Source organism: Nansenia antarctica (assembly GCF_963989245.1).
Source record: "Nansenia antarctica genome assembly, chromosome: 4".
Classification (NCBI taxonomy): Eukaryota; Metazoa; Chordata; class Actinopteri; order Argentiniformes; family Microstomatidae; genus Nansenia; species Nansenia antarctica.
Genome location: NC_137689.1, coordinates 76,033,520 through 76,058,519, shown reverse-complemented (window position 1 = coordinate 76,058,519; position 25,000 = coordinate 76,033,520). Strand labels below are relative to the sequence as shown.

Below are 25,000 nucleotides of genomic sequence, written 5' to 3'. Positions count from 1 at the left end.
ACTTCACAGTTAAGTTATCGTAATAACGATCAGATTACCAGTAAACTGGAATACCACAGGTATTAACAAAATATAACATAAATGTGTATAACATAAATGTGCCCAATGCCAAATAAAAACAGAACTAAACAAATGGCAGACTGGCCAGTTTACAGCACAGTCAATAAGAATCAGATTCAGCGTCAATATCAGCAAAATACGGCCCTGCATCTCTCAGTGAAAATACGCCCTGTCATCCAACACACTAATCAAAGAGGCCTACCGCTATGTAAACAGCCAGTTTACAGCATAACCACCAGATTAAACTGTTATATTAACAACATAACATCATCACATTCACAGCATAACCACCAGATTAAACTGTTATATTAACAACATAACATCATCACATTCACAGCATAACCACCAGATTAAACTGTTATATTAACAATATAACATCATCACATTCACAGCATAACCACCAGATTAAACTGTTATATTAACAACATCATCACATTCACAGCATAACCACCAGATTAAACTGTTATATTAACAACATCATCACATTCACAGCATAACGACCAGATTAAACTGTTATATTAACAATATAACATCATCACATTCACAGCATAACCACCAGATTAAACTGTTATATTAACAACATCATCACATTCACAGCATAACCACCAGATTAAACTGTTATATTAACAACATCATCACATTCACAGCATAACGACCAGATTAAACTGTTATATTAACAATATAACATCATCACATTCACAGCATAACCACCAGATTAAACTGTTATATTAACAACATCATCACATTCACAGCATAACCACCAGATTAAACTGTTATATTAACAATATAACATCATCACATTCACAGCATAACCACCAGATTAAACTGTTATATTAACAACATAACATCATCACATTCACAGCACATTCCCACCACCAGCTAGCCGTGCTCTTCCCTTCAGCTCAGTTTAGCTGTTTTAAGTCCATAGAACAGAACACATAGAACCATCGTACCATTACCACAGATGTCTTACTGTTACATCTTTTGTATTACTGTTATATTTTTCTATGAAGGCTGGAGAGATGTGACCTCACAGAGAGATGCTGTGAAGCGCTGGCCTCAGCTCTCAGCTCAAACTCCTCCCACCTGAGAGAGCTGGACCTCAGTAAGAACAATCTACAAGACTCAGGAGTGAAGCTGCTCTCTGCTGGACTGGAGAGTCCACACTGCAAACTGGAGACACTGAGGTGAGTAGACATACTGGCTAATATACAGTCAAAGTCAGCTTCATTGTCAATCCAATACATGTACAGACATACAGAGGGCTGAAATTGCATTTCCCTCTCATCCACGGTGCATAGCAAACAAAAACAATAAATAACAATATAATAAGACAAAATTAAAAATAACTATATATACAAAAAATACTAGATAAAAGATTGGAAATGTGCGGTACAATGTACAGGGGTGGAATACAATATGAACAATGACAATAGTGCAATAGTGGTAATTGGCTCAGTATAATAGAGTAAAGTGGCTAAAGTACAGGTATGCTTGTATGTATGTATGTATGTATGTATGTACAAGTATGCTTGTATGTATGTATGTATGTACAGTATGTATGTGTGTATGTGTGTATGTGTGTATGTGTGTATGTATGTATGTATGTATGTACAGTATGTATGTGTGTATGTATGTATGTACTGTATATATGTATGTATGTATGTATGTATGTGTGTATGTATGTATGTATGTATGTATGTACTGTATATATGTATGTATGTACAGTATGTATGTATGTATGCATGAAGTGAGATTGTTCTTAGTCCAGAGTAGGAGGGGGGCAGAGTAGAGGGGGGGGCAGAGTAGGAGGGGGCAGAGTAGGAGGGGGCAGAGTAGGAGGGGGCAGAGTAGGAGGGGGCAGAGTAGGAGGGGGCAGAGTAGGAGGGGGGCAGAGTAGGAGGGGGCAGAGTAGGAGGGGGCAGAGTAGGAGGGGGCAGAGTAGGGGGGGGGCAGAGTAGGAGGGGGCAGAGTAGGAGGGGGCAGAGTAGGGGGGGGGCAGAGTAGGAGGGGGCAGAGTAGGAGGGGGCAGAGTAGGAGGGGGCAGAGTAGGGGGGGGGGCAGAGTAGGAGGGGGCAGAGTAGGAGGGGGCAGAGTAGGAAGGGGGCAGAGTAGGAGGGGGCAGAGTAGGAGGGAGCAGAGTAGGAGGGGGCAGAGTAGGAGGGGGCAGAGTAGGAGGGGGCAGAGTAGGAGGGGGCAGAGTAGGAGGGGGGCAGAGTAGGAGGGGGGCAGAGTAGGGGGGGGGCAGAGTAGGAGATGGGCAGAGTAGGAGGGGGCAGAGTAGGAGGGGGCAGAGTAGGAGGGGGCAGAGTAGGAGGGGGCAGAGGAGGGGGGGGCAGAGTAGGAGGGGGGCAGAGTAGGAGGGGGCAAAGTAGGAGGGGGCAGAGTAGGGGGGGGGGCAGAGTAGGAGGGGGCAGAGTAGAGGGGGCAGAGTAGGAGGGGGGCAGAGTAGGAGGGGCAGAGTAGGAGGGGGCAGAGTAGGGGGGGGGCAGAGTAGGAGGGGGCAGAGTAGGAGGGGGCAGAGTAGGAGGGGGGCAGAGTAGGAGGGGGGCAGAGTAGGAGGGGGCAGAGTAGGAGGGGGCAGAGTAGGAGGGGGCAGAGTAGGAGGGGGCAGAGTAGGAGGGGGCAGAGTAGGAGGGGGCAGAGTAGGGGGGGGGCAGAGTAGGAGGGGGGCAGAGTAGGAGGGGGGCAGAGTAGGAGGGGGGGCAGAGTAGGAGGGGGCAGAGTAGGGGCGGGGCAGAGTAGGGGGGGGGCAGAGTAGGAGGGGGGCAGAGTAGGAGGGGGCAGAGTAGGAGGGGGCAGAGTAGGAGGGGGCAGAGTAGGAGGGGGCAGAGTAGGAGGGGGCAGAGTAGGAGGGGGCAGAGTAGAGGGGGGGGCAGAGTAGGAGGGGGCAGAGTAGGAGGGGGCAGAGTAGGGGGGGGGGCAGAGTAGGAGGGGGCAGAGTAGGAGGGGGCAGAGTAGGAGGGGGGCAGAGTAGGAGGGGGCAGAGTAGGAGGGGGCAGAGTAGAGGGGGGGGCAGAGTAGGAGGGGGCAGAGTAGGAGGGGGCAGAGTAGGAGGGGGGCAGAGTAGGAGGGGGCAGAGTAGGAGGGGGCAGAGTAGAGGGGGGGGCAGAGTAGGAGGGGGGGGCAGAGTAGGAGGCGGGCAGAGTAGGAGGGGGCAGAGTAGGAGGGGGGCAGAGTAGGAGGGGGCAGAGTAGGGGGGGGGCAGAGTAGGAGGGGGCAGAGTAGGAGGGGGGCAGAGTAGGAGGGGGCAGAGTAGGAGGGGGCAGAGTAGGAGGGGGCAGAGTAGGAGGGGGGCAGAGTAGGGGGGGGGCAGAGTAGGAGGGGGGCAGAGTAGGAGGGGGCAGAGTAGGAGGGGGCAGAGTAGGAGGGGGCAGAGTAGGAGGGGGCAGAGTAGGGGGGGGGCAGAGTAGGAGGGGGCAGAGTAGGAGGGGGCAGAGTAGGAGGGGGCAGAGTAGGAGGGGGCAGAGTAGGAGGGGGGCAGAGTAGGAGGGGGGCAGAGTAGGAGGGGGGGCAGAGTAGGAGGGGGCAGAGTAGGGGCGGGGCAGAGTAGGGGGGGGGCAGAGTAGGAGGGGGGCAGAGTAGGAGGGGGCAGAGTAGGAGGGGGCAGAGTAGAGGGGGGGGCAGAGTAGGAGGGGGCAGAGTAGGAGGGGGCAGAGTAGGAGGGGGCAGAGTAGAGGGGGGGCAGAGTAGGAGGGGGCAGAGTAGGAGGGGGCAGAGTAGGAGGGGGCAGAGTAGGAGGGGGCAGAGTAGAGGGGGGGGCAGAGTAGGAGGGGGCAGAGTAGGAGGGGGCAGAGTAGGAGGGGGCAGAGTAGGAGGGGGCAGAGTAGGAGGGGGCAGAGTAGGAGGGGGCAGAGTAGGAGGGGGCAGAGTAGAGGGGGGGGCAGAGTAGGAGGGGGCAGAGTAGGAGGGGGCAGAGTAGGGGGGGGGCAGAGTAGGGGGGGGCAGAGTAGGGGGGGGGGGAGAGAGTTCAGCTTCCTGACAGTGGGGGCAGGGGGTAATATACAGTATTTCACTTTTAATCCACAGATGCTTGAATATGAAGATATATGAATATAAACTCATATAAGTAAACAATGACATATCCAATGTTAAAAGAGAGACATTGAGGTAAAGGTGATAACCTTTTTGATACAATCATTTTACAATAATTTGTCTTCTTTCAATGTAAAAGTAGGTTACTCTTAATGATACACTACAAAACTTGAATTTTAGCTAAATTAAAATGTTGTTCATCTCAAACTTTTGCTTCAGTGTTGAGTGTATGGTGTATGGTGTGTTGAGTGTATGGTGTGTTGAGTGTATGGTGTGTTGAGTGTATGGTGTGTTGAGGTCAAATCAAATTAAAGCTGTTCATATGCACAGGATACAGGATGTAAACGCTACAATGAAATGCTGCTACGAGCCTCTCAACCTCTGAACCTCTGAACCTCTCAACCTCTCAACCTCTAAACCGCTCAACCTCTCAACCTCTCAACAGCACAGTGAAATATCAAGGAGAAGAAATACAAATAAATAATAACAACTACACAATAGGCAGTAGGGCACAGTAAAAGTACCAAGTCAATAACAATTAAATTATCATAACAAGTAAATAAAGTTATCATTCTCTATGATATATCAATCAATTTCTTACGTCAGTAACACAAAAAATCTTTAATCTTAGGTGACCATTTTTGACCAATGAGATCATTTCAGGGCATTATTATACATATAATTATATATATTATATTCCTGACTATTTCCCTTTTAGCTCAGGATCACCCCCAGAGGCAAAGTCCTCCATCATGTAACTTTAACAGTTTTTGATCCAACCACATCATTTCCTGAAGCGTAGCGTTAGTTCAGACGGGGTTGAGTCAGAGGGTGCAGCTGTCTGTCAGGTGACCAGAGGACAGCCAGCGATCGTACCTCTAGTGACACATGTTAGTGTTGACTACTCATATGGAGAAGCAATGTAAAGGACATTGTTAACAGAAGAAACAAGGTCCAGGCCTGACCTCACTGATTACAATCTTTTATCAGTATTGTAATTATTACTGTAGGCTACACTGAACTGTTATGGACTTACTGCATCATTTTATTGAATTCTTATTCAGGCTGGAGGGATGTAAGCTCACAGAGAGATGCTGTGAAGCGCTGGCCTCAGCTCTCAGCTCAAACTCCTCCCACCTGAGAGAGCTGCACCTCAGTGACAACAATCTACAAGACTCAGGAGTGAAGCTGCTCTCTGCTGGACTGGAGAGTCCACACTGCAAACTGGAGACACTGAGGTGAGTAGACATACTGGCTAATATACACTTTCACTTTTAATACACATATTACATTTAGAATATCTAGCAAAGTTTGAAATCAAATCAAAACCTTATGAATATAAAGTCATATAAATAAACAATGAAATATCCATTGTTAAGAGAGACAATAAGGTAAAGATGATCACCTTTTTGCCTTCTTTCAATGTAAAAGTAGTTTACCTCAAACTTTTGCTTGAGTTTTGAGTGTTTGGTCAAAAAGAAAAAGTCTAGGGTTAGAAGAAGGTGATAGAAGAGGATTTTTCCTTCTATCACAGAGACTGCCAACGGCCCCGGGCCTGAGCTGGATTACTCTTCCTGCTACGACTGAACACCCTCCACCCTCCACCCTCCACATCCACCCTCCACCCTCCACCCACCACATCCACCCTCCACCCTCCACATCCACCCTCCACCCTCCACATCCACCATCCACCCTCCACCCACCACATCCACCCTCCACCCACCACATCCACCCTCCACCCACCACACCCACCCTCCACCCACCACATCCACCCTCCACCCAGCCTCCACCCACCACATCCACCATCCACCCTCCACCCAGCCTCCACCCACCACATCCACCCTCCACCCTCCACATCCAGCCTCCACCCACCACATCCACCCTCCACCCTACACCCTCCACCCACCACATCCACCCTCCACCCTCCACCCACCCTACACCCTCCACCCACCACCCTCCACCCACCACATCCACCCTCCACCCACCACCCTCCCCCCACCCTCCACCCTCCCCCCACCCTCCACCCCCAGCCCCCTTTCCTCCTTGATGATGAATTAAACAATAGGTCACGTGGCACCTGTCTAACACAGGTGAACAAACATGATTAAATGATCCATACAGACAGATATCATCACCAGATAAACTTTACACAGGTTCAGTTTCAGTAACCAGTGAACACTTCAATTATCCAATGATCATGTTTTACTAGGCTCAGAGGATGTGGTCTTACAGTGGAGGGCCGTGATACATTGGCCTCCGCCATCAACTCAAACACCCACCTGAGAGACCTGGACCTGACAGGCAATCACCCATTCTATCCTGCTGAAGTGGACAGACTCAGGTAAATACTGAATATATGGTTGTTGGGTTCTCTATCTTGTTGGGTAACCTCTTCATCATGCAAACGTCATGTTTCTTTTTTGTGTTACAGCGAGGACCACAGTGGTGACTCATTGACATGTCGTCTCAGGAGACGTAAGTTTGGATGTTTGAGGAGAAACATCAGGAGATGTTTAAGGCATAGTTAGCTAGTTAGCTGTTTATGCCATGACTTATTAGTGATGTAACTAGTTAGCTGTTTATACCATGACTTATTAGGGATGTAGCTAGTTAGCTGTTTATACCATGACTTATTAGAGATGTAACTAGTTAACTGTTTATACCATGACTTATTAGAGATGTAACTAGTTAGCTGTTTATACCATGACTTATTAGAGATGTAGCTAGTTAGCTGTTTATACCATGACTTATTAGAGATGTAACTAGTTAGCTGTTTATACCATGACTTATTAGAGATGTAGCTAGTTAGCTGCTTATACCATGACTTATTAGAGATGTAGCTAGTTAGCTGTTTATACCATGACTTATTAGAGATGTAGCTAGTTAACTGTTTATACCATGACTTATTAGGGATGTAGCTAGTTAACTGTTTATACCATGACTTATTAGAGATGTAGCTAGTTAGCTGTTTATACCATGACTTATTAGGGATGTAACTAGTTAACTGTTTATACCATGACTTATTAGGGATGTAGCTAGTTATGTTTATACCATGACTTATTAGAGATGTAACTAGTTAGCTGTTTATACCATGACTTATTAGGGATGTAGCTAGTTAGCTGTTTATACCATTACTTATTAGGGATGTAACGATACGCGAAGTAGAAAGTTTGTGATCAAAACCTGCTCACTCATAATGCCGCTTCTCTCTTGTCCACAGCTTCGTGTTTTGAATTACCGTAATAACCCGATATGCTTTCATGCTGCTTTCATGAACCGTTGGAATTGTTTTGATAGCACATATAGTCTAGGAATTACGGTAATAACAACAACGCTTGTAATGCTTTCGGTTTTAAAGTGTTAAAAAAGTATCGCGTTTAATTTTTCATCTCATCGATTTGAATCGTCACATAATATTTGTATCGATAATTAACTGCATCGTTACATCCCTCTGACTTATTGTATATTTTTACAGCATTCGCTCTCTCACTGAAATATGAAAAGCTAGCCAGCCAGACATGTTTTGTGTGAACTAACACTAACTTGAATGGTCTTCCTCATCAGATGCCTGTGAGCTCACACTGGACCCAAACACAGCACACAGAGAGCTCTCTCTGTCTGAGGGGAACAGAAAGGTGACATGGGAGGGAGAGGAGCAGCCGTATCCTGATCACCCAGAGAGGTTTGACTACCAGCCACAGGTGCTGTGTAGAGAGGGTCTGACTGGCCGCTGTTACTGGGAGGTAGAGAGGTGGTGGGGTGACGCTGGTATAGGAGTGGCTTATAAAGGAATCAACAGGAAAGGATGGTGTGAAGACTCCTGGCTGGGACACAATGACACATCCTGGAGCCTGGAGTGCTCAGGTGATTATTACACCATCAGGAACAATGATATTAGTATCCGTCTACCTGCACCCTCCTCCCGCAGAGTAGGAGTGTATCTGGACTGGCCGGCCGGCACTCTGTCCTTCTACAGCGTCTCCTCTGACACACTGACCCTCCTGTTCACACTCACAACCACCTTCACTGAGCCCCTCTACCCAGGGTTTAGGGTGGGGTGGGGGGATGGACCAGGGTTTAGGATGGGGTGGGTGGGGTGGGGCTCTGTGTCTCTGTGCAGAGTAGAGGAGAAGCCTACACACACACACACACACTCACTTTGAGATAGAGGTACGCTAGAGGTACGGTCGGATTCGGCTCGACGCGCTGATGTGGATAGAGGTATAGAACTCACACACACACTCACACACACACACACACACTCACACACACACACACACACACACACACACACACACTCTCTCTCTCACACACACACACACACACACACACACACACACACACACACACGTTTGTGTGAGTTCTATACCTCTATCCACATCAGCGCGTCGAGCCGAATCCGACCGTACCCAAACTGGACCTCTAGGAGAATGTAAGTGTGCGTGCGTGTGCCTGATGCACACCTGCCACTGATTCCCATTCATTCTCTATGGAGAGAGGTTCATTAGCTCACCACATCTACAGGCAGGGTCCCACACACACCAGATTTGAACCCACCCTCCCCAGGAGGCCTCTGGTGAGAGGGTAGCAAGGGCTTAGCCCCCGGACCTCCACAGCCCCCCCACGCTGAGGTTATGTATGTAAAAAACATACAGGTGGCCACATCCACAGGCAGGGTCGCACAGCCAAACCGACGTCCCTCTACTCTCCCCCAGGACCCCATCAGTCCCTCTACTCTCCCCCAGGACCCCATCAGTCCCTCTACTCTCCCCCAGGACCCCATCAGTCCCTCTACTCTCCCCCAGGACCCCAGCAGTCCCTCTACTCTCCCCCAGGACCCCATCAGTCCCTCTACTCTCCCCCAGGACCCCATCAGACCCTCTACTCTCCCCCAGGACCCCATCAGTCCCTCTACTCTCCCCCAGGACCCCATCAGTCCCTCTACTCTCCCCCAGGACCCCATCAGTCCCTCTACTCTCCCCCAGGACCCCATCAGTCCCTCTACTCTCCCCCAGGACCCCATCAGTCCCTCTACTCTCCCCCAGGACCCCATCAGTCCCTCTACTCTCCCCCAGGACCCCATCAGTCCCTCTACTCTCCCCCAGGACCCCATCAGTCCCTCTACTCTCCCCCAGGACCCCATCAGTCCCTCTACTCTCCCCCAGGACCCCATCAGACCCTCTACTCTCCCCCAGGACCCCATCAGTCCCTCTACTCTCCCCCAGGACCCCATCAGTCCCTCTACTCTCCCCCAGGACCCCATCAGTCCCTCTACTCTCCCCCAGGAACCCATCAGTTGTAGAATGATGAAATCAGATAGAAAACACTTAGAAATTATTATGGAACTTTTTTTTTATGTTTTATTTTGTGTTCTATATTTTCAAGATTGTTGCGATTCCACATTGGACACATATACATGTTTACCTGCAGTTGCTTAAGTTGCTTCAGAAATGAAACAATGATGATATTAGTTAGGAATCTTTATCATGTATGAGGGTAATTTTATCGTAGTAAATTATTGATGAACAATGTTTTGGCCCTTATGTCATATTGTACCTGTCATATTGTACCTGTCATATTGTATCTGTCATATTTTATTTCTAATGTACATCTTGTCTGTTTCTATGCAATACAAATTAAGTGGATCAAATGTAAACACGTCATCTCTTTCCAAAATAAAGGTGATTTATTTGTACAAAGCTCCTGGTACAGTATTAGGTGGCAGAGAGGACAGATACGTGCTTCAAACAGAGTGTACACTACCTAGGGTGGTTAGTTCTACTGTACTTGAACAGAGTGTACACTACTTAGGGTGGTTAGTTCTACTGTACTTGAACAGAGTGTACACTACTTAGGGTGGTTAGTCAACAGCTGTTTCTATACTTTAGAAAGCAGAGGAACCCGTTTCCATTAGCAGAGCGAACCACTAAGTCACAAACAACCATGTTAACAAACTAAACCATCCAGTTCATCTTTACCCTCCCCAACACACACCACACACACCACACATACACACACACACACACACACACACACACGTCCCTGGCTGTCTGACTGGCTACGTCTGAGTCATGTTGTGACTGTGAGCACCGCTAGGACAAGTTTAGCATTTGGGAGCAGAAACCTCCAGTAAGGACACATGTGACACAGTCTGATCACCTGGTCCTCATGTCGGCAACCAATCAAAATGTTCTGACTTTTCTTTTGAAACACGGAACTACGTTTCAACGTTGTTGAGAATCACAACACAAACTCGCTAGTCAAGCCACAATACTACAATGCAATGGATTGGGTGAGTAATCCCCCACTGCTACCTAGTTAACTACAACACTACTTTACATTGTTACCTAGTTAACTACAACACTACTTTACATTGTTACCTAGTTAACTACAACACTACTTTACATTGTTAGCAGGCTCACAAAACAAGCTGTGTTAGTTGACTAGCGACGCGGAAATGTATTCACATTTTTCGAAAGAAAAGTCTGATCATTACATCAGATCCCGACATGAGGACCAAAGCTTTAGAACGTGTCACATATGGTTAGTGTTTCATTCTCTGTGTTTCTTGTGGATCCATCATAATAATATGAATAATAAATGTGAATGAATGCCCACTATACTGTATTCATGTATGTGGGACTGCAGGTTAATGTATACTGTACAATGTGCATTTGAGCCAAATGTGATACAGTACACACACGTCTCAATGTCGCAATATGTCAGAGCAGCTGGTGAAAGTGGGAACAAGTCGTCAACCAATCAAAATGGTTGTTGAAAATCAATGACACACTCACTAGTCAAGCCAACATATTGCAACACAATGGATTCAGTGAGTAATCCCAGAAAAGACAGAAATACATTTTTCACAATAAAAGTCTGAAAAAAATGTCACCAGCTGCTGTCACACATGATTCAGAGGTGACCTGTCCACTGACATCGTAACGTCTGACCTCTACTGGCTGGAATTAAGTGCAACGGTCAAAACACAGAGAGCACTTATACAGTAATTGATTGTGTCTACAAATCAGCCACATTGCAGTCAGTCAGTCAGTCAGTCAGCCAGCCTGCAGAAAACGACATAACTGCTTGATCCACAACAATTACACCAAACCCATACCCCCCCCCCCCCCCCGTTAAACACCATGACATGCTGATATAGGTAATCCACTCTGTTTTTTTAGAATCATTTATTGGGACACAAAATCAATGGGAAGGAGAATTGATGTTCTCAGTCAACTTACCTGGTGAAATAAGGGTTAAAAAGACAAAAGTACAATACCAGACTGGTCACACATAATATCGGCAGTGAACTCCCACCCCACCCCCCGTCAAAATGCGACACCTCCTCAGGAAGATCATGCATAAGCGTAACATTGTGGCCTTTGTGACCTTTAACCTCTCTCTTCTTCCCTCCATCTCTGCGTTAACAAAATGGACACTTACTCTGTTCACCGAAACTCAATTCTAATTCCAAGCATAGCCTCCTGCACTCATATGGCTTCTTTGTAGACATGCTGATGTATAGATGTGGAGCCTGGCGGTCTAGCGTAGAGACGGTTGTTACGCCGGGGAGGGCAGAGCATCTGGAGACAGGCGGAGGAGTGCTCACAAGCCTCCAAAGTACTTGGCAGAACCATGGACAGGGAAAGCAACTGCATGGTTAGATCAAGCACAATGGAGTCCTGGGCGAGACCGGCCAGCTACTGGGAGTTGGAGGTGGTGGAGGAGGTGGAGGTGGAGGAGGTGGAGGTGGAGGAGGAGGAGGTGGTGGTGGTGGTGGAGGTGGAGGTGGAGGGTGTGGAGGTGGAGATGAGGGTAGTGGAGGTGGTGGAGGAGGTGGAAGAGGTGGAGGTGGTGGTGGAGGGTGTGGTGGTGGTGGTGAGGGTGTAGGAGGAGGAAGAGGTGGAGGAGGTGGTGGTGAATGTCTATGCTGGACATGGTCATCAGTTGCAGAATCTGGACCTGAAACCTTCAGCTTCAAAGCTACTGTCTGACGCTTCGGTCCTCCATTAAATCAGCTTTCTGTCCAGGGACAGGGACAGGGTCAGGGACAGGGACAGAGACAGAGACAGAGACAGAGACAGGGACAGGGACAGAGACAGAGACAGAGACAGAGACAGAGACAGGGACAGAGACAGAGACAGAGACAGAGACTGGGACAGGGACAGGGACAGAGACAGAGACAGAGACAGAGACAGAGACTGGGACAGGGACAGAGACAGAGACAGAGACAGGTCCAGGGCTGCAGGCATTGATAGCCCCTAGGAGACGTGGTGGAGGTCCGTTGGCATCAGGGCGGAGCTGCGGACCTGGGCGGTGACGGACCGTGGAAGTGGCGGGGGCGTGCAGGGGGGAGGGGGGAGGCGCGGGGGGAAGGGTGTGGGGGGTGGGGAGGGGGAGTGTTTGCGGTACAGTGCGGCTAGGGATATCTGCAACATTTAAAAAAAAGAGATTAGTCATAGGTCACACTCTCACTGCGGGAAAAAGCGGGGCTCCGCCCTTCCTGCGCACAAACTGCGACAAACCCCGCCCCCCCACCCCCCCGCCCTTCACGCCCAGCCCAACCCAACCAGCCGCCTTTGTACAACAACAAAAAAAACAGCCGCAATTTACTCACCAAACATTAAACATTTCCTAAATACCCCAAACGTGAATTTATAATAAGCCAAAAAGGAAGCGTTCGTTAATGAAATCCCGTTGTCCAATGGCGGTGCTTTTTCACAGACGATCAATGGAAACAGAGTTTGGATGGAATGACGGTGTTCTCGTTAGAGAACATCAACATGTCCTAACCGGGACGAGCCCCCCGGTCCTGCGTCTCACAGGCAGAGAACAGACTCACCGGACTTCAAGGGCAAAGACGCCATCGTATCACCGCGGCCCATCGACAGATATCTGCCGTCTTATCAGACCACAGAGACACGAGCCACTCTGACATTGTGGTCCTAACCACGTTATCGGCCGCTGGACACAAAGTCCAGGGTCCAGTCAGTCAGAGACCAGAGTGCTGTGAGGACGGGCCCCCCATCGCCGGGGTCTGACAATCTGGTTACCTCCAGCCTTCTCCACAAACCCCCCGGGACGTCTTATTGAAATGGGAAAGACCGGAGTGGTGCTAATCAACTTAGAGCTGCAGCAACTAGACCACTTTGTGTGATGAGATGAGACAATTATGCATAGGTAGGAGACTGGCCGAGAGCGAGAAGGGCGGCCAGGAAGACAATGAGACACAGAAGGGTAGGAGGCAGTCTTCTGCTTCAGTCTCCACCTTTTCAGTTTTTTATTTTCTAGTTCATTTAATGCCTTACTGATGTCTTTCTTTTTTTCTATGACTGAAATAAACTTCTACTACTACTACTACTACTACTACTACTACTACTACTACTACTACTACTACTACTACTACTGCTACTACTACTACTACTACTACTACTACTACTACTGCTAGTACTACTACTACTGCTACTGCTAGTACTACTACTACTACTGCTACTACTGCTAGTACTAAATGAGATCGGTAACGCATTCGTTGTGCAGACAGCCAGTGAGAGGATGGACCATGGAAGGTTGATGTGGTCGGAGAGAATGGAGCGGGTGTTGAGGTTGTGGGAGATGGTTCAGATGGACAGCGTATGCCTGGTGGCGGTGGGATGGTTTTCACGAACGGACACATGATTTCATTCACGCCGTCTTACCTTGTTTCCGTAGACTTGGGGGTGATTTCTCAATGTTTTACATTTGTCTCGGTTGCCCTAAACTACGGTTAGTGACTAAGGTCATAACTAAACTAAGGTCATAACTAAACTAAGGTATTTCACTTAACTGAGAGTTCTATTCATCTTAACTGAGAGTTCTATTCATCTTAACCCTAAACCCTATCAACCTCCGTCCAACGGACTTCCACGAAAGATCCTCTTTGTCCTCCATCACTCAAGATAACCATGGTGATAACCATCACTCAAGGCACGATGGTAAAACAACAATAAAAAAATAAAAAAGATGTTGACTCGGTGATGCCAGGGATCAGGAAGAGTCAGACAAGCTAAGAACAGATCAAGACGTTACGGCGAAAAAACATGAAATGTAAAAACACTCTTGAGTTGGTTTCATACATCACCCAGAGTCTCACTGAAGCTCTCCGACTGGCGTCTCTGGAAAATATCGCCCCTTCCAGTTTGGCCATCCACGCGTAGAGCCACTCTCCCCAATCTCCTGGTCCCAGAACCCATCATCTGGTCCCAGAACCCATCATCTGGTCCCAGAGCCGGTGGTGGGATGGTGGGAGGGTTCGATGGTGGGACGCCCCGGCTTGGTAAGGCAGAGTTGAGGGTGGCGAGCCAGAGCGGAGAGCCAGAGCGGAGAGCGGAGAGCTGGGTGTCTCTAGTCTTCCTGCTGCCTCTACTGTCTGTCCTGACTGCATCTCCTCCAACACCCCCCCAAGGCCCTACCCCCGGCCCCTCCTTCAAATCAGGAGGGGTTGGCGAGGTTCTCCTGGGATAGGTGGACGGCCCAGAAGGACTTGGACACAGTTGGATTGGATGTTGGATGGGGAGTTTGGGGGGGGGGTTCCGCATTTCATAAATATTAATACAGAGTCCTCCCTCTCCAAAGGGGCAGATTGTTTAATTTCGTTAGCGGGGGAAGTGCTTTATTCACTTAATGGCTTTTATTAGTGCCCGGTCTTCAACTCTTTCATTAGCTAAAGTGCTGCTATAATTTACAGGGGGAGAGGGGGTGGGGGAGAGAGGAGGGCGGGTGAGGGGTGGGGTGGGGAGAGGGGGGGAGAGGGCGTGAGGGAGAGGGGTGGGGGGAGAGGGCGGGGGGGGGGGGGAGAGGCGGTGTCCGAGGACCGTTGCCACTGGCGCTGCTTGCCAACAGTGCTTTCTCCTGCTCCAGAAGAAAAGGTTTTCTGTCTTAAAAAAATAAAAGACTGCAGCTCTATCTCCAACATCCAACACACTCCCTAGATAAAGTCATTTTCGTACCATTAGAGGTTTGTTATGGACGGCGTTGACGGCCAATGCCAGGTGTCCCTTAGGTGGCAGATTTGTCCTTCAGCGAAACATCAGCGAAACTGAGAAGGGTACTCCTTACTAGTAAGCCCATTGTTACTCATTGTGTTAATGACGATTGGGCCAGATCTATACTAGATCTATAATCACCAGATCTATAATCACTGTGTCAAATCACCTGGAAGAAAAATGTTTAACAATTTTTTGGGGGCATTATTGTAAACGGAGTATAATTGTGCTTTTCTGTGATTTCAGAAATGCACCAGCTCAAAGGACAAGCCACTGTTCTCATCTCTAACCAGACAATAAAACACAATAAAACACATTCTCATATGAACAAACTATTTTTGATTCATTAGATTTTTTTGATTCTGTAAGGTCTAAAAAGCAGTAATAAGGTACACAATGCCATGTTGTTATATTCTAAAATGTGCCTAAATCTATCTGCTGTAATCTAGTTTGAAAAACGTTGGTCAGACGACGCCTCGTCAGATACGTTCTTCAAGGGGACCTCTCCTTCTCCTCTGACTGAAATAAAACATGTCCTGTGATCCCAGAACAGTTGACCAGAACAGTTGACCAGAACAGTTGACCAGAACAACGCCCTGAGCATCACTCACAGCTGAAACGGCGTCTCCTCTGCAACCGCTAACCAGACTAATCGCACGGACGACACAAAATGGCCACTCCGTTCGATGCGGCTGGTTGCTAGCACACCGGCACATAATGCGTACAACCCGCTTCCAGACCTGATGAAACGCTCCTCACTGCTGTCAGCCGTGGCGGGTTCAGAACAGCTGTGGTAGAACCTCCCCTGACTGAGTCTGAGTGGATGAACTGATTAACCAGAGTGACCGCTCATGTTGGAGAAAGGGAAGGGGGGGGGGGGGGGGGGGCAGCCTGACTGAATGCCTGTGTCATCAATGTCATATAAATCAGAGCAGTGGACGACGGGCCTTTCAAATAAAGCCCTTCTTGCCTTTAGCACAGCGAGACAGACTTTGAATAACCAATGCAGCTTCCAGGGTATTCGCACATATCTTGGGGGGGGGGGGGGGGGGGCAGGGCACGCATCCAGGTAAACGTTTCCAGGGACAGGGTTTGATGATGTATTATCTATGACACCACCCCCCCCCTCTCTCTCACCAGACAGCCAGTGATCTAGCGTCACATTAAGTGGGCTTGTTTTTATCCAAAAATGTACGTTACGAAGCTTAACGTTATCCTACAGTGTCCTAATAGAATAAACCTCAGGAGGTGAATTGTTAAACATTGTAATAACACATTAGTAGAAGCTCTCGACCTGAAACCTCACAATGAAAAGCAGAAAAACGGAAGAAAAAAAACGTGACAGAGACAGCTAGTCGTTTTTATAAGAGTTTTTTTTATTGATGTCATTTCTTTTCCAGATCCAAAGCTCGTATTCTTCTATGTGAAACTTCGCTTTGCATAAGTGAGGGGAGTTTGGTTTCTGTAAAGCAACTTTTTTTTGACATTCATAGTTTTTTTTTCCGTTTTTCAAATTCCGACATAAAATTGTTGAGAACCACAAGACACAGACGCTCTCACAGGTACGTCTCCTCAGGGGGACTGGAGAGGAGGAGAGGAGGAGGAGGAGGAGGAGGAGGAGAGGAGGAGAGGAGGAGGAGGAGGAGAGGAGCAGGAGAGGAGAGGAGAGGAGAGGGAGGAGGAGAGGAGGAGGAGAGGAGGAGGAGGAGGGGAGGAGAGGAGGAGGAGGAGAGGAGAGGAGGAGGAGGAGGGGAGGAGAGGAGGAGGAGGAGGAGAGGAGCAGGAGAGGAGGAGCAGGAGAGGAGGAGGAGGAGGGGAGGAGAGGAGGAGGAAGAGAGGAGGAGGAGAGGAGGAGGAGAGGAGGAGGAGAGGAGGAAGAGAGGAGGAGAGGAGGAGGAGAGGAGGAGAGGAGGAAGAGAGGAGGAGAGGAGGAGGAGAGTGATGCATGAAGACCGGGCTCTGCTCAGGTGAACAGGAGAGTGATACAGGAGAGTGATGCAGAGTGAGGCAGAGTGAGGCGTGGTCTCTCTCTACTTCTTCACCAGCTGGATGACATCCTCGTCGTCCATGACGTGGTCCTTCCCCACCTTCTGGGGGTTGTGCTTCACTGAGGAGCCCCAGACCAGCGCACTGCAGAGAGGAGGGGGGGGGGGGGGGGGAGAGGGGAGGGGGAGGGGGGGAGGGAGGGCGGTTAGAGAACAGCATCTGCAGAAATGTGTCATTTGTGTGCGTGTGTGCGTGTGTGTGTACCCACCATCCTAGGGTAAATCGGTTGGAAATATTTTACAGATATATACATACAGATATATATAATTACAGATATATAATTACAGATACATGTATATACAGTATATCTCAAAAGTGAGTACACCCTTTAGATTTTTGCAAATATTCTGTTATATCCTTTCAGGGGATAACATTATCCTACTGAAACTTTGATATAACTTAAAGTAGTCAGTGTGCTGCTTGAATAACAGTATAGATTTATTGTCCTTTGAAAATTACTCAGTACACAGCTGTTAATGTCTAAACAGCTGGCAACAAAAGTGAGTACACCCCATAGTGAACATGTCCTAATTGTGCCCAAAGTGTCAATATTTTGTGCTATGCGCGCGGACAGGGCGCTCCGCCACTAATGTAAAAATTCCTGGAGGAAACACTGCATACAGATATATACATACAGATATATAATTACAGATATATACATACAGATATATAATTACAGATATATACATACAGATATATAATTACAGATATATATTCACATGAGGAGGAGCTCATAAACGTATTAGCGGAAAAGAGCCATTTAGCGTAGCGTAACTTACTATTTGAACTCCTTCATGAGGTTTTTGTGAATCTTGAGGCAGAAGTCTTCCACAGACGTGTACTGGTCAGGCAGCACCACCGGAGACGTGTAGTCAGGCAGCTGGCCTTTGGGTTTGGTGTATCTGGAGGACACACACACACACACACACACACACACACACACACAGACACAGACACAGACACAGACACAGACACACACACAGAGACACACACACACACACACACAGAGACACAGACACAGACACAGACACAGACACAGACACAGACACACACACACACAGACACACACACACACACACACACACACACACACACACACACAGAGACACAGACACAGACACAGACACAGACACACACACACACACACAGAGACACACACACAGAGACACACACACAGAGACACACACACAGAGAGACACACACACACACACACACACACACACACACAGAGACACACACACACACACACAGAGACACACACACACACACACACACACAGAGACACACACACACACACACAGAGACACACACACACACACACACACACAGAGACACACACGTCAATATGGGACAAACACACCCTCAGGCCTATCTATAGGACAGTTGGTGTGTAATACTAGCTATCTACTGCCTCTAGTGGCCAGTGGGCTGCAGGAGCGCTGCTTTGGCGCCCTCTGGTGGCCAGTGGAGGCCAGTGCAGGAGGCTACTTACATGCGCACTAGCTGTAGGTAGTCCCACATCTTTTCCAGCAGGTCGTCGAAGTTCCACCGGTGGTGGGCGGAGATGGGCACGCAGTGAGGCACCTTGTAGATGATCTCCAGCTCCTCTATGGAGATCTGGTCGATCTTGTTCAGCACGTAAATGACTGGGATGTAGACCCTGGTATCAGAGGGGGGGGACGACAGTTATGACTGGGATGTAGACCCTGGTATCAGAGGGGGGAGGGGGGGGGGACAGTTATGACTGGGATGTAGACCCTGGTATCAGAGGGGGGGGGGGACAGTTATGACTGGGATGTAGACCCTGGTATCAGAGGGGGGGACAGGGGACAGTTATGACTGGGATGTAGACCCTGGTATCAGAGGGGGGGACAGGGGACAGTTATGACTGGGATGTAGACCCTGGTATCAGAGGGGGGGACAGGGGACAGTTATGACTGGGATGTAGACCCTGGTATCAGAGGGGGGGGGGGACAGTTATGACTGGGATGTAGACCCTGGTATCAGAGGGGGGGACGGGGGGGACAGTTATGACTGGGATGTAGACCCTGGTATCAGAGGGGGGGGGGGGGGGACAGTTATGACTGGGATGTAGACCCTGGTATCAGAGGGGGGGACGGGGGGGACAGTTATGACTGGGATGTAGACCCTGGTATCAGAGGAGGGGGGGGGGGACAGTTATGACTGGGATGTAGACCCTGGTATCAGAGGGGGGGACAGTTATGACTGGGATGTAGACCCTGGTATCAGAGAGGGGGGGGGACAGTTATGACTGGGATGTAGACCCTGGTATCAGAGGGGGGGGGGGGACGGGACAGTTATGACTGGGATGTAGACCCTGGTATCAGAGGGGACGGGGGACGGGACAGTTATGACTGGGATGTAGACCCTGGTATCAGAGGGGGAGGGGGGGGACAGTTATGACTGGGATGTAGACCCTGGTATCAGAGGGGGGGGGGGGGGGGGACAGTTATGACTGGGATGTAGACCCTGGTATCAGAGGAGGGGGGGGGACAGTTATGACTGGGATGTAGACCCTGGTATCAGAGGGGGGGGGTGACAGTTATGACTGGGATGTAGACCCTGGTATCAGAGGGGGAGGGGGACAGTTATGACTGGGATGTAGACCCTGGTATCAGAGGGGGAGGGGGACAGTTATGACTGGGATGTAGACCCTGGTATCAGAGGGGGAGGGGGACAGTTATGACTGGGATGTAGACCCTGGTATCAGAGGGGGAGGGGGACAGTTATGACTGGGATGTAGACCCTGGTATCAGAGGGGGAGGGGGGGGACAGTTATGACTGGGATGTAGACCCTGGTATCAGAGGGGGGAGGGGGGGGGGACAGTTATGACTGGGATGTAGACCCTGGTATCAGAGGGGGAGGGGGGGACAGTTATGACTGGGATGTAGACCCTGGTATCAGAGGGGGAGGGGGACAGTTATGACTGGGATGTAGACCCTGGTATCAGAGGGGGAGGGGGACAGTTATGACTGGGATGTAGACCCTGGTATCAGAGGGGGAGGGGGACAGTTATGACTGGGATGTAGACCCTGGTATCAGAGGGGGAGGGGGACAGTTATGACTGGGATGTAGACCCTGGTATCAGAGGGGGAGGGGGGGGACAGTTATGACTGGGATGTAGACCCTGGTATCAGAGGGGGGGACAGGGGACAGTTATGACTGGGATGTAGACCCTGGTATCAGAGGGGGGGACGACAGTTATGACTGGGATGTAGACCCTGGTATCAGAGGGGGAGGGGGGGGACAGTTATGACTGGGATGTAGGAGGGGAGAGGAGGTGAGGGGAGAGAGGAGAGGGGAGGAGGGGAGGAGGAGGAGAGGGGAGGAGGAGGAGGAGGAGGAGAGGGGTGAGGGGGAGGTGAGGGGAGAGAGGAGAGGGGAGGAGGAGGAGAGGGGAGGAGGAGGAGGAGGAGAGGGGAGGGGAGAGGAGGTGAGGGGAGAGAGGAGAGGAGGAGAGGGGAGGGGAGAGAGGAGAGGGGAGGGGAGGAGGAGGGGAGGAGAGGGGAGGAGGAGGAGATGGGAGGAGGAGGAGGAGGAGAGGGGAGGAGGGGGAGAGGAGAGGGGAGGAGGAGGAGAGGAGAGGTAACCCAGCCTCTTGTACCTGTTACAATGACAATAAAGATCATTCATTCGTTCGTGCGTGCGTTCGTTCATTCATTCATTCAACCATTCATTCATTCATTCAATCGTTCATTCATTCATTCATTCAGTCATTCATTCAATCAATCAATCATTCATTCAATCATTCATTCATTCATTCATTCATTCGTTCGTTCATTCGTTCATTACCGGTTCCCCTCCACAACATCGATGAGGTCGTCGGCGGTGGAGTCGCTGCGCAGCGTGACGTCAGCGTTGTGGATCTTATACTCCGCTAGGATACTCTTCACTGCATCAGCATCCAACTCACTCTGAGCACACTGGGGGAGGAGGGAGGGGGGGAGGAGGGAGGGGGGGAGGGAGGGAGAGGGAGGGAGGGAGAGAGAGAGAGGGAGGGAGGGAGAGAGAGAGACCCAGAGAGAGAGAGAGAGACAGCGAGAGGGAGAGAGAGAGAGAGAGACAGAGAGAGAGAGAGAGGGAGAGAGAGTCAGGGTCGAGCACACTGCAGACAGAGAGGACCTCTCATTTTCATTTCATTTCTATTTTTTAGTTTATAGTTTTTAATTGATTAATTCATTGTAATTCTTATTTTCTTACTATGCTCCTCTTGCTGTATTTTTTAAATAATATGTAAAGAACTTTGAATTGCCCCTGTTGTATGAAATAAATATATAAATAATGTATTGTAGTGACCGCTCCCTAGCGGAGCAAAGTATTCCTAATTCACGGCGTTCCAGCCTTGTAACAAAGCATTCTTATATGTTGGTGTTGACTCAATCACCCAGGCTGCTTAGCGGGTGATATGACGGGATATAAGTGGGACAGAGTGGAATGAATGGTTGTTGTTGTCAGTACGCATGCAGAGAGTGAGAATAAAGGACATGATTGTTTTTCTACCGGCAAACCAACTACATCGTCCTGTTATTGCCGTCACTCCTACATTGGTGACCCCGAATTTCTCTCGAACGTTTTCGGAGATCATTGAACATGACAACAAACGCAGTTTCACTCAAGCTGCCCGAGTTTTGGGAACAAAATGGCATAGCATGGTTTGCACAAGCTGAAGCTCAATTCGCCCTCAGAGATGTTACCGTGGATAATACCAAATACTACTACGTGGTAGCAGCTCTTACCAATTCAACGGCAGCGAGAGTGGTGAGTCTTATTGAAAACCCACCGGCACAGCACAAATATGTTACCTTGAAGGCACACCTCATCGATACTTTTTGTCTGTCTGAATCTGAACGTGCACGCCAGCTCCTCTCTCTCCCTGGGCTCGGTGACACAAAACCCTCTGAACTGATGGACCACATGCTAGCTCTGCTGGGCGACCATCAGCCGTGTTTTCTTTTTAAAGAGCTTTTTTTGCAACAGTTGCCAGACCAGGTTCGTTTTTCTATGGCTAATTCAATCAAAACAGACTTTCGTCAGCTAGCCAAGGAAGCGGATATATTTTTCTCAGCTGGGAAGAGGTGTTTTACAGCCACCATGGATGAGTATCATGGGTTCCAACCACTGTCCATCTCCGCTACTGCTGTGGCCCGCCGGGTGAGGCCGGCGGGGTTGTGCTTTTACCATGCAAAATTCGGGAACAAAGCTAAGAAGTGCCTACCACCATGCAACTTCAGTGCGTCGGGAAACGCACAGGCCGCCACTCATTAGCAGCTGTGGGTGCCGGCCATTCTGCAGGCTTGCTGTACGTCACTGACTCCCTCTCTGGCCGCCGGTTTCTATGTGACACGGGGGCCCAGGTGAGCGTGCTGCCTGTATCGGCAATAGACATTAAAACAGCGAAACGAGGGCCCTCCCTTGAGGCTGCCAATGGCAGTGCAATCGCTACCTTCGGCAGGTGCACTGTGGGTTTGTGTTTTGCTGACAAGCGTTTTACCTGGAGTTTTGTGTTGGCCAAAGTGTCTACTCCCCTCTTAGGCGCTGACTTTCTCTGCGCTAACAGCCTCCTGGTGGACGTGGGGAACCGCCGACTCGTCAATGCTGAGACGTTCGGCTCCTTGTCATGTGAGCGCAGTGACGCAGCCACAATGAAGCTGTCCAGTGCTGTCTCGCCGGCTGATGAGTTCTCCCCTCTTCTATTGGAGTTCTCAGACATCACAACACCTACCTTCTCGGCCGCTGCCACCAAACACGGCGTCATGCATTACATCTCCACGGAAGGCCCACCAGTGCATGCCAGGGCCCGTCGCCTCGACCCACACAAGCTCACCATCGCGAAAGAGGAGTTTGCAGCCATGGAGACACTTGGCATCATTCGCCGTTCTGACAGTCCCTGGGCCTCGCCTCTCCATCTCGTTCCCAAGTCCAACGGAGGCTGGCGTCCGTGCGGCGACTACCGGCGCCTAAATGATGTCACCACACCTGACCGTTACCCCGTTCCACACATTCAAGACTTTTCAGCCCATCTAGCGGGCGCGTCTATTTTTTCTAAAGTGGATTTGGTACGGGGATACCACCAGGTGCCAGTTAGCCCTCAGGACGTCCCTAAGACAGCGGTTATAACACCATTCAGACTGTTTGAGTTTTTGAGGATGCCGTTTGGCCTCAAGAATGCCGCCCAGACCTTTCAGAGATTGATGGACGCCATGCTGGGCAACCTGCCTTTTGTGTTTGTCTACCTAGACGATATCTTGATAGCCAGCACGTCCAAGGCAGAGCACCTATCCCACCTCCGTCTCCTCTTCAGTCGCCTCCGGGAACATGGATTAATCATCAACCCAGCAAAGTGCCAGTTTGGACTGCCTGCCATGGATTTCCTCGGCCACCACATCACTACTGCTGGGGCGGTCCCGCTGCCATCAAAGGTGGACGCGGTGCTGCAGCTCCCACGCCCTACCAGCATTAGAGCTTTACAGGAGTTCCTGGGAATGGTGAATTTCTACCATCGATTCATCCCTCAGGCTGCCCACCTAATGCGCCCCCTGCATGGGGCTCTCAAGGGCAAGACCCCTAAGCACATCATCGAATGGTCCGACGAAATGTCAAAGGCGTTCTCAGACACCAAGGAAGCCCTCGCGAGCGCGACCATGCTGACTCACCCCGTGCCTGAGGCTTCCGTGGCCTTGACAACTGATGCCTCAGATTATGCCGTCGGAGCCGTTTACGAACAGCTGGTCAAGGGGGTTTGGCAACCCCTGGCATTTTTCAGCCGACAACTCCGCTCCAGTGAGCAAAAATACAGCACCTTTGACCGAGAGCTCCTCGCCCTGTACTTGGCAGTCAGGCACTTCCGGTTCCTGCTGGAGGCTCGTCCATTCACGGTTTTTGTGGACCACAAACCGTTGATTTTTGCCATGGCTAAGGTGTCGGAGCCGTGGTCTGCCAGGCAGCAGCGTCATCTGGCTTATATCTCAGAGTTCACTACAGACATTCGGCATGTGGCGGGAAAGGACAACCCCGTAGCTGACTGCCTCTCTCGTGCCACTATCGGGGCTGTCCATCTCGGCATCGACTACGCCCGTATGGCTGCGGATCAGGCTTCGGACCCAGACATCCAGGAATACAGGACTAAAGTTTCTGGCCTCAAGTTTTCGAGGCCATACATAGCCTCTCACACCCAGGCAGGAAACCTTCACAGCGCCTGATTGCAGCGAAATTCGTCTGGCCCAGGATGAAGGTTGACATTGGTGGGTGGGTCAGGACCTGCGTGCCATGCCAACGGGCAAAGGTCCATCGTCATGTTAAGGCCCCGCTGGAGCGGTTCACGGTCCCTGAAAGACGCTTCGACCACGTCAACATTGATCTGGTGGGTCCCCTTCCCGCCTCCAGGGGGTACACTCACCTTCTGACGATGGTGGACAGAACCACCCGTTGGCCAGAGGCCGTCCCACTGACGGAGACTACCACAGTTGAGGTGGCCCGCGCATTCATCGGCACCTGGGTCGCCCGGTTTGGGGTCCCCTCAGACCTGTCCTCTGATCGGGGGGCCCAGTTCACTTCTGGCTTATGGACTTCCATTAGTCAGCAGCTGGGTGTCTCCCTCCACCGCACTACGGCTTATCACCCACAGGCTAATGGCCTGTGTGAACGTTTTCACCGGTCCATGAAGGCTGCTCTTAAAGCCGATCTCCAGGGCGGCGGCTGGGTCGACAGGCTTCCTTGGGTGATGCTGGGACTCCGTACTGCACCTAAAGAGGACCTTCTTTCATCCTCTGCTGAGCTGGTGTACGGCCAACCCCTCCGGGTTCCGGGGGATTTC

At 50.1% G+C, this 25,000-nt stretch overlaps 3 protein-coding genes across 3 annotated transcripts in view; 2 read left to right on the top strand and 1 right to left on the bottom strand.

Moving 5' to 3' along the window:
* LOC308156672 (uncharacterized protein) overlaps positions 1 to 5,337 on the top strand; it is a gene marked incomplete at its 3' end in the record, with an annotated part of 47,674 nt that extends 42,337 nt beyond the window's left edge. Inside the window, exons 19-20 of the mRNA XM_080530073.1 lie at positions 1,074 to 1,247; positions 5,160 to 5,337. Coding sequence (XP_080386199.1) covers positions 1,074 to 1,247; positions 5,160 to 5,337 — 352 coding nt within the window. The remainder of the gene's footprint in view (positions 1 to 1,073; positions 1,248 to 5,159) is intronic.
* A 1,114-nt stretch (positions 5,338 to 6,451) lies between these two features.
* Positions 6,452 to 9,011, top strand: LOC308156396 (stonustoxin subunit beta-like; the record flags this gene model as incomplete). The annotated part of the gene is made up of 3 exons (XM_080529734.1): positions 6,452 to 6,479; positions 7,660 to 8,140; positions 8,177 to 9,011. The coding sequence occupies 3 exons, from the start codon at positions 6,452 to 6,454 to the stop codon at positions 8,256 to 8,258; spliced, it is 591 nt and encodes a 196-aa protein (XP_080385860.1). The 3' UTR covers positions 8,259 to 9,011.
* A 7,463-nt stretch (positions 9,012 to 16,474) lies between these two features.
* Positions 16,475 to 25,000, bottom strand: part of drg1 (developmentally regulated GTP binding protein 1) — a 23,863-nt gene continuing 15,337 nt past the window's right edge. Inside the window, exons 6-9 of the mRNA XM_080528578.1 lie at positions 20,980 to 21,110; positions 18,658 to 18,825; positions 17,945 to 18,067; positions 16,475 to 17,249 (exon numbers count right to left, since the gene is read on the bottom strand). Coding sequence (XP_080384704.1) covers positions 17,150 to 17,249; positions 17,945 to 18,067; positions 18,658 to 18,825; positions 20,980 to 21,110 — 522 coding nt within the window. The 3' untranslated portion in view covers positions 16,475 to 17,149. The remainder of the gene's footprint in view (positions 17,250 to 17,944; positions 18,068 to 18,657; positions 18,826 to 20,979; positions 21,111 to 25,000) is intronic.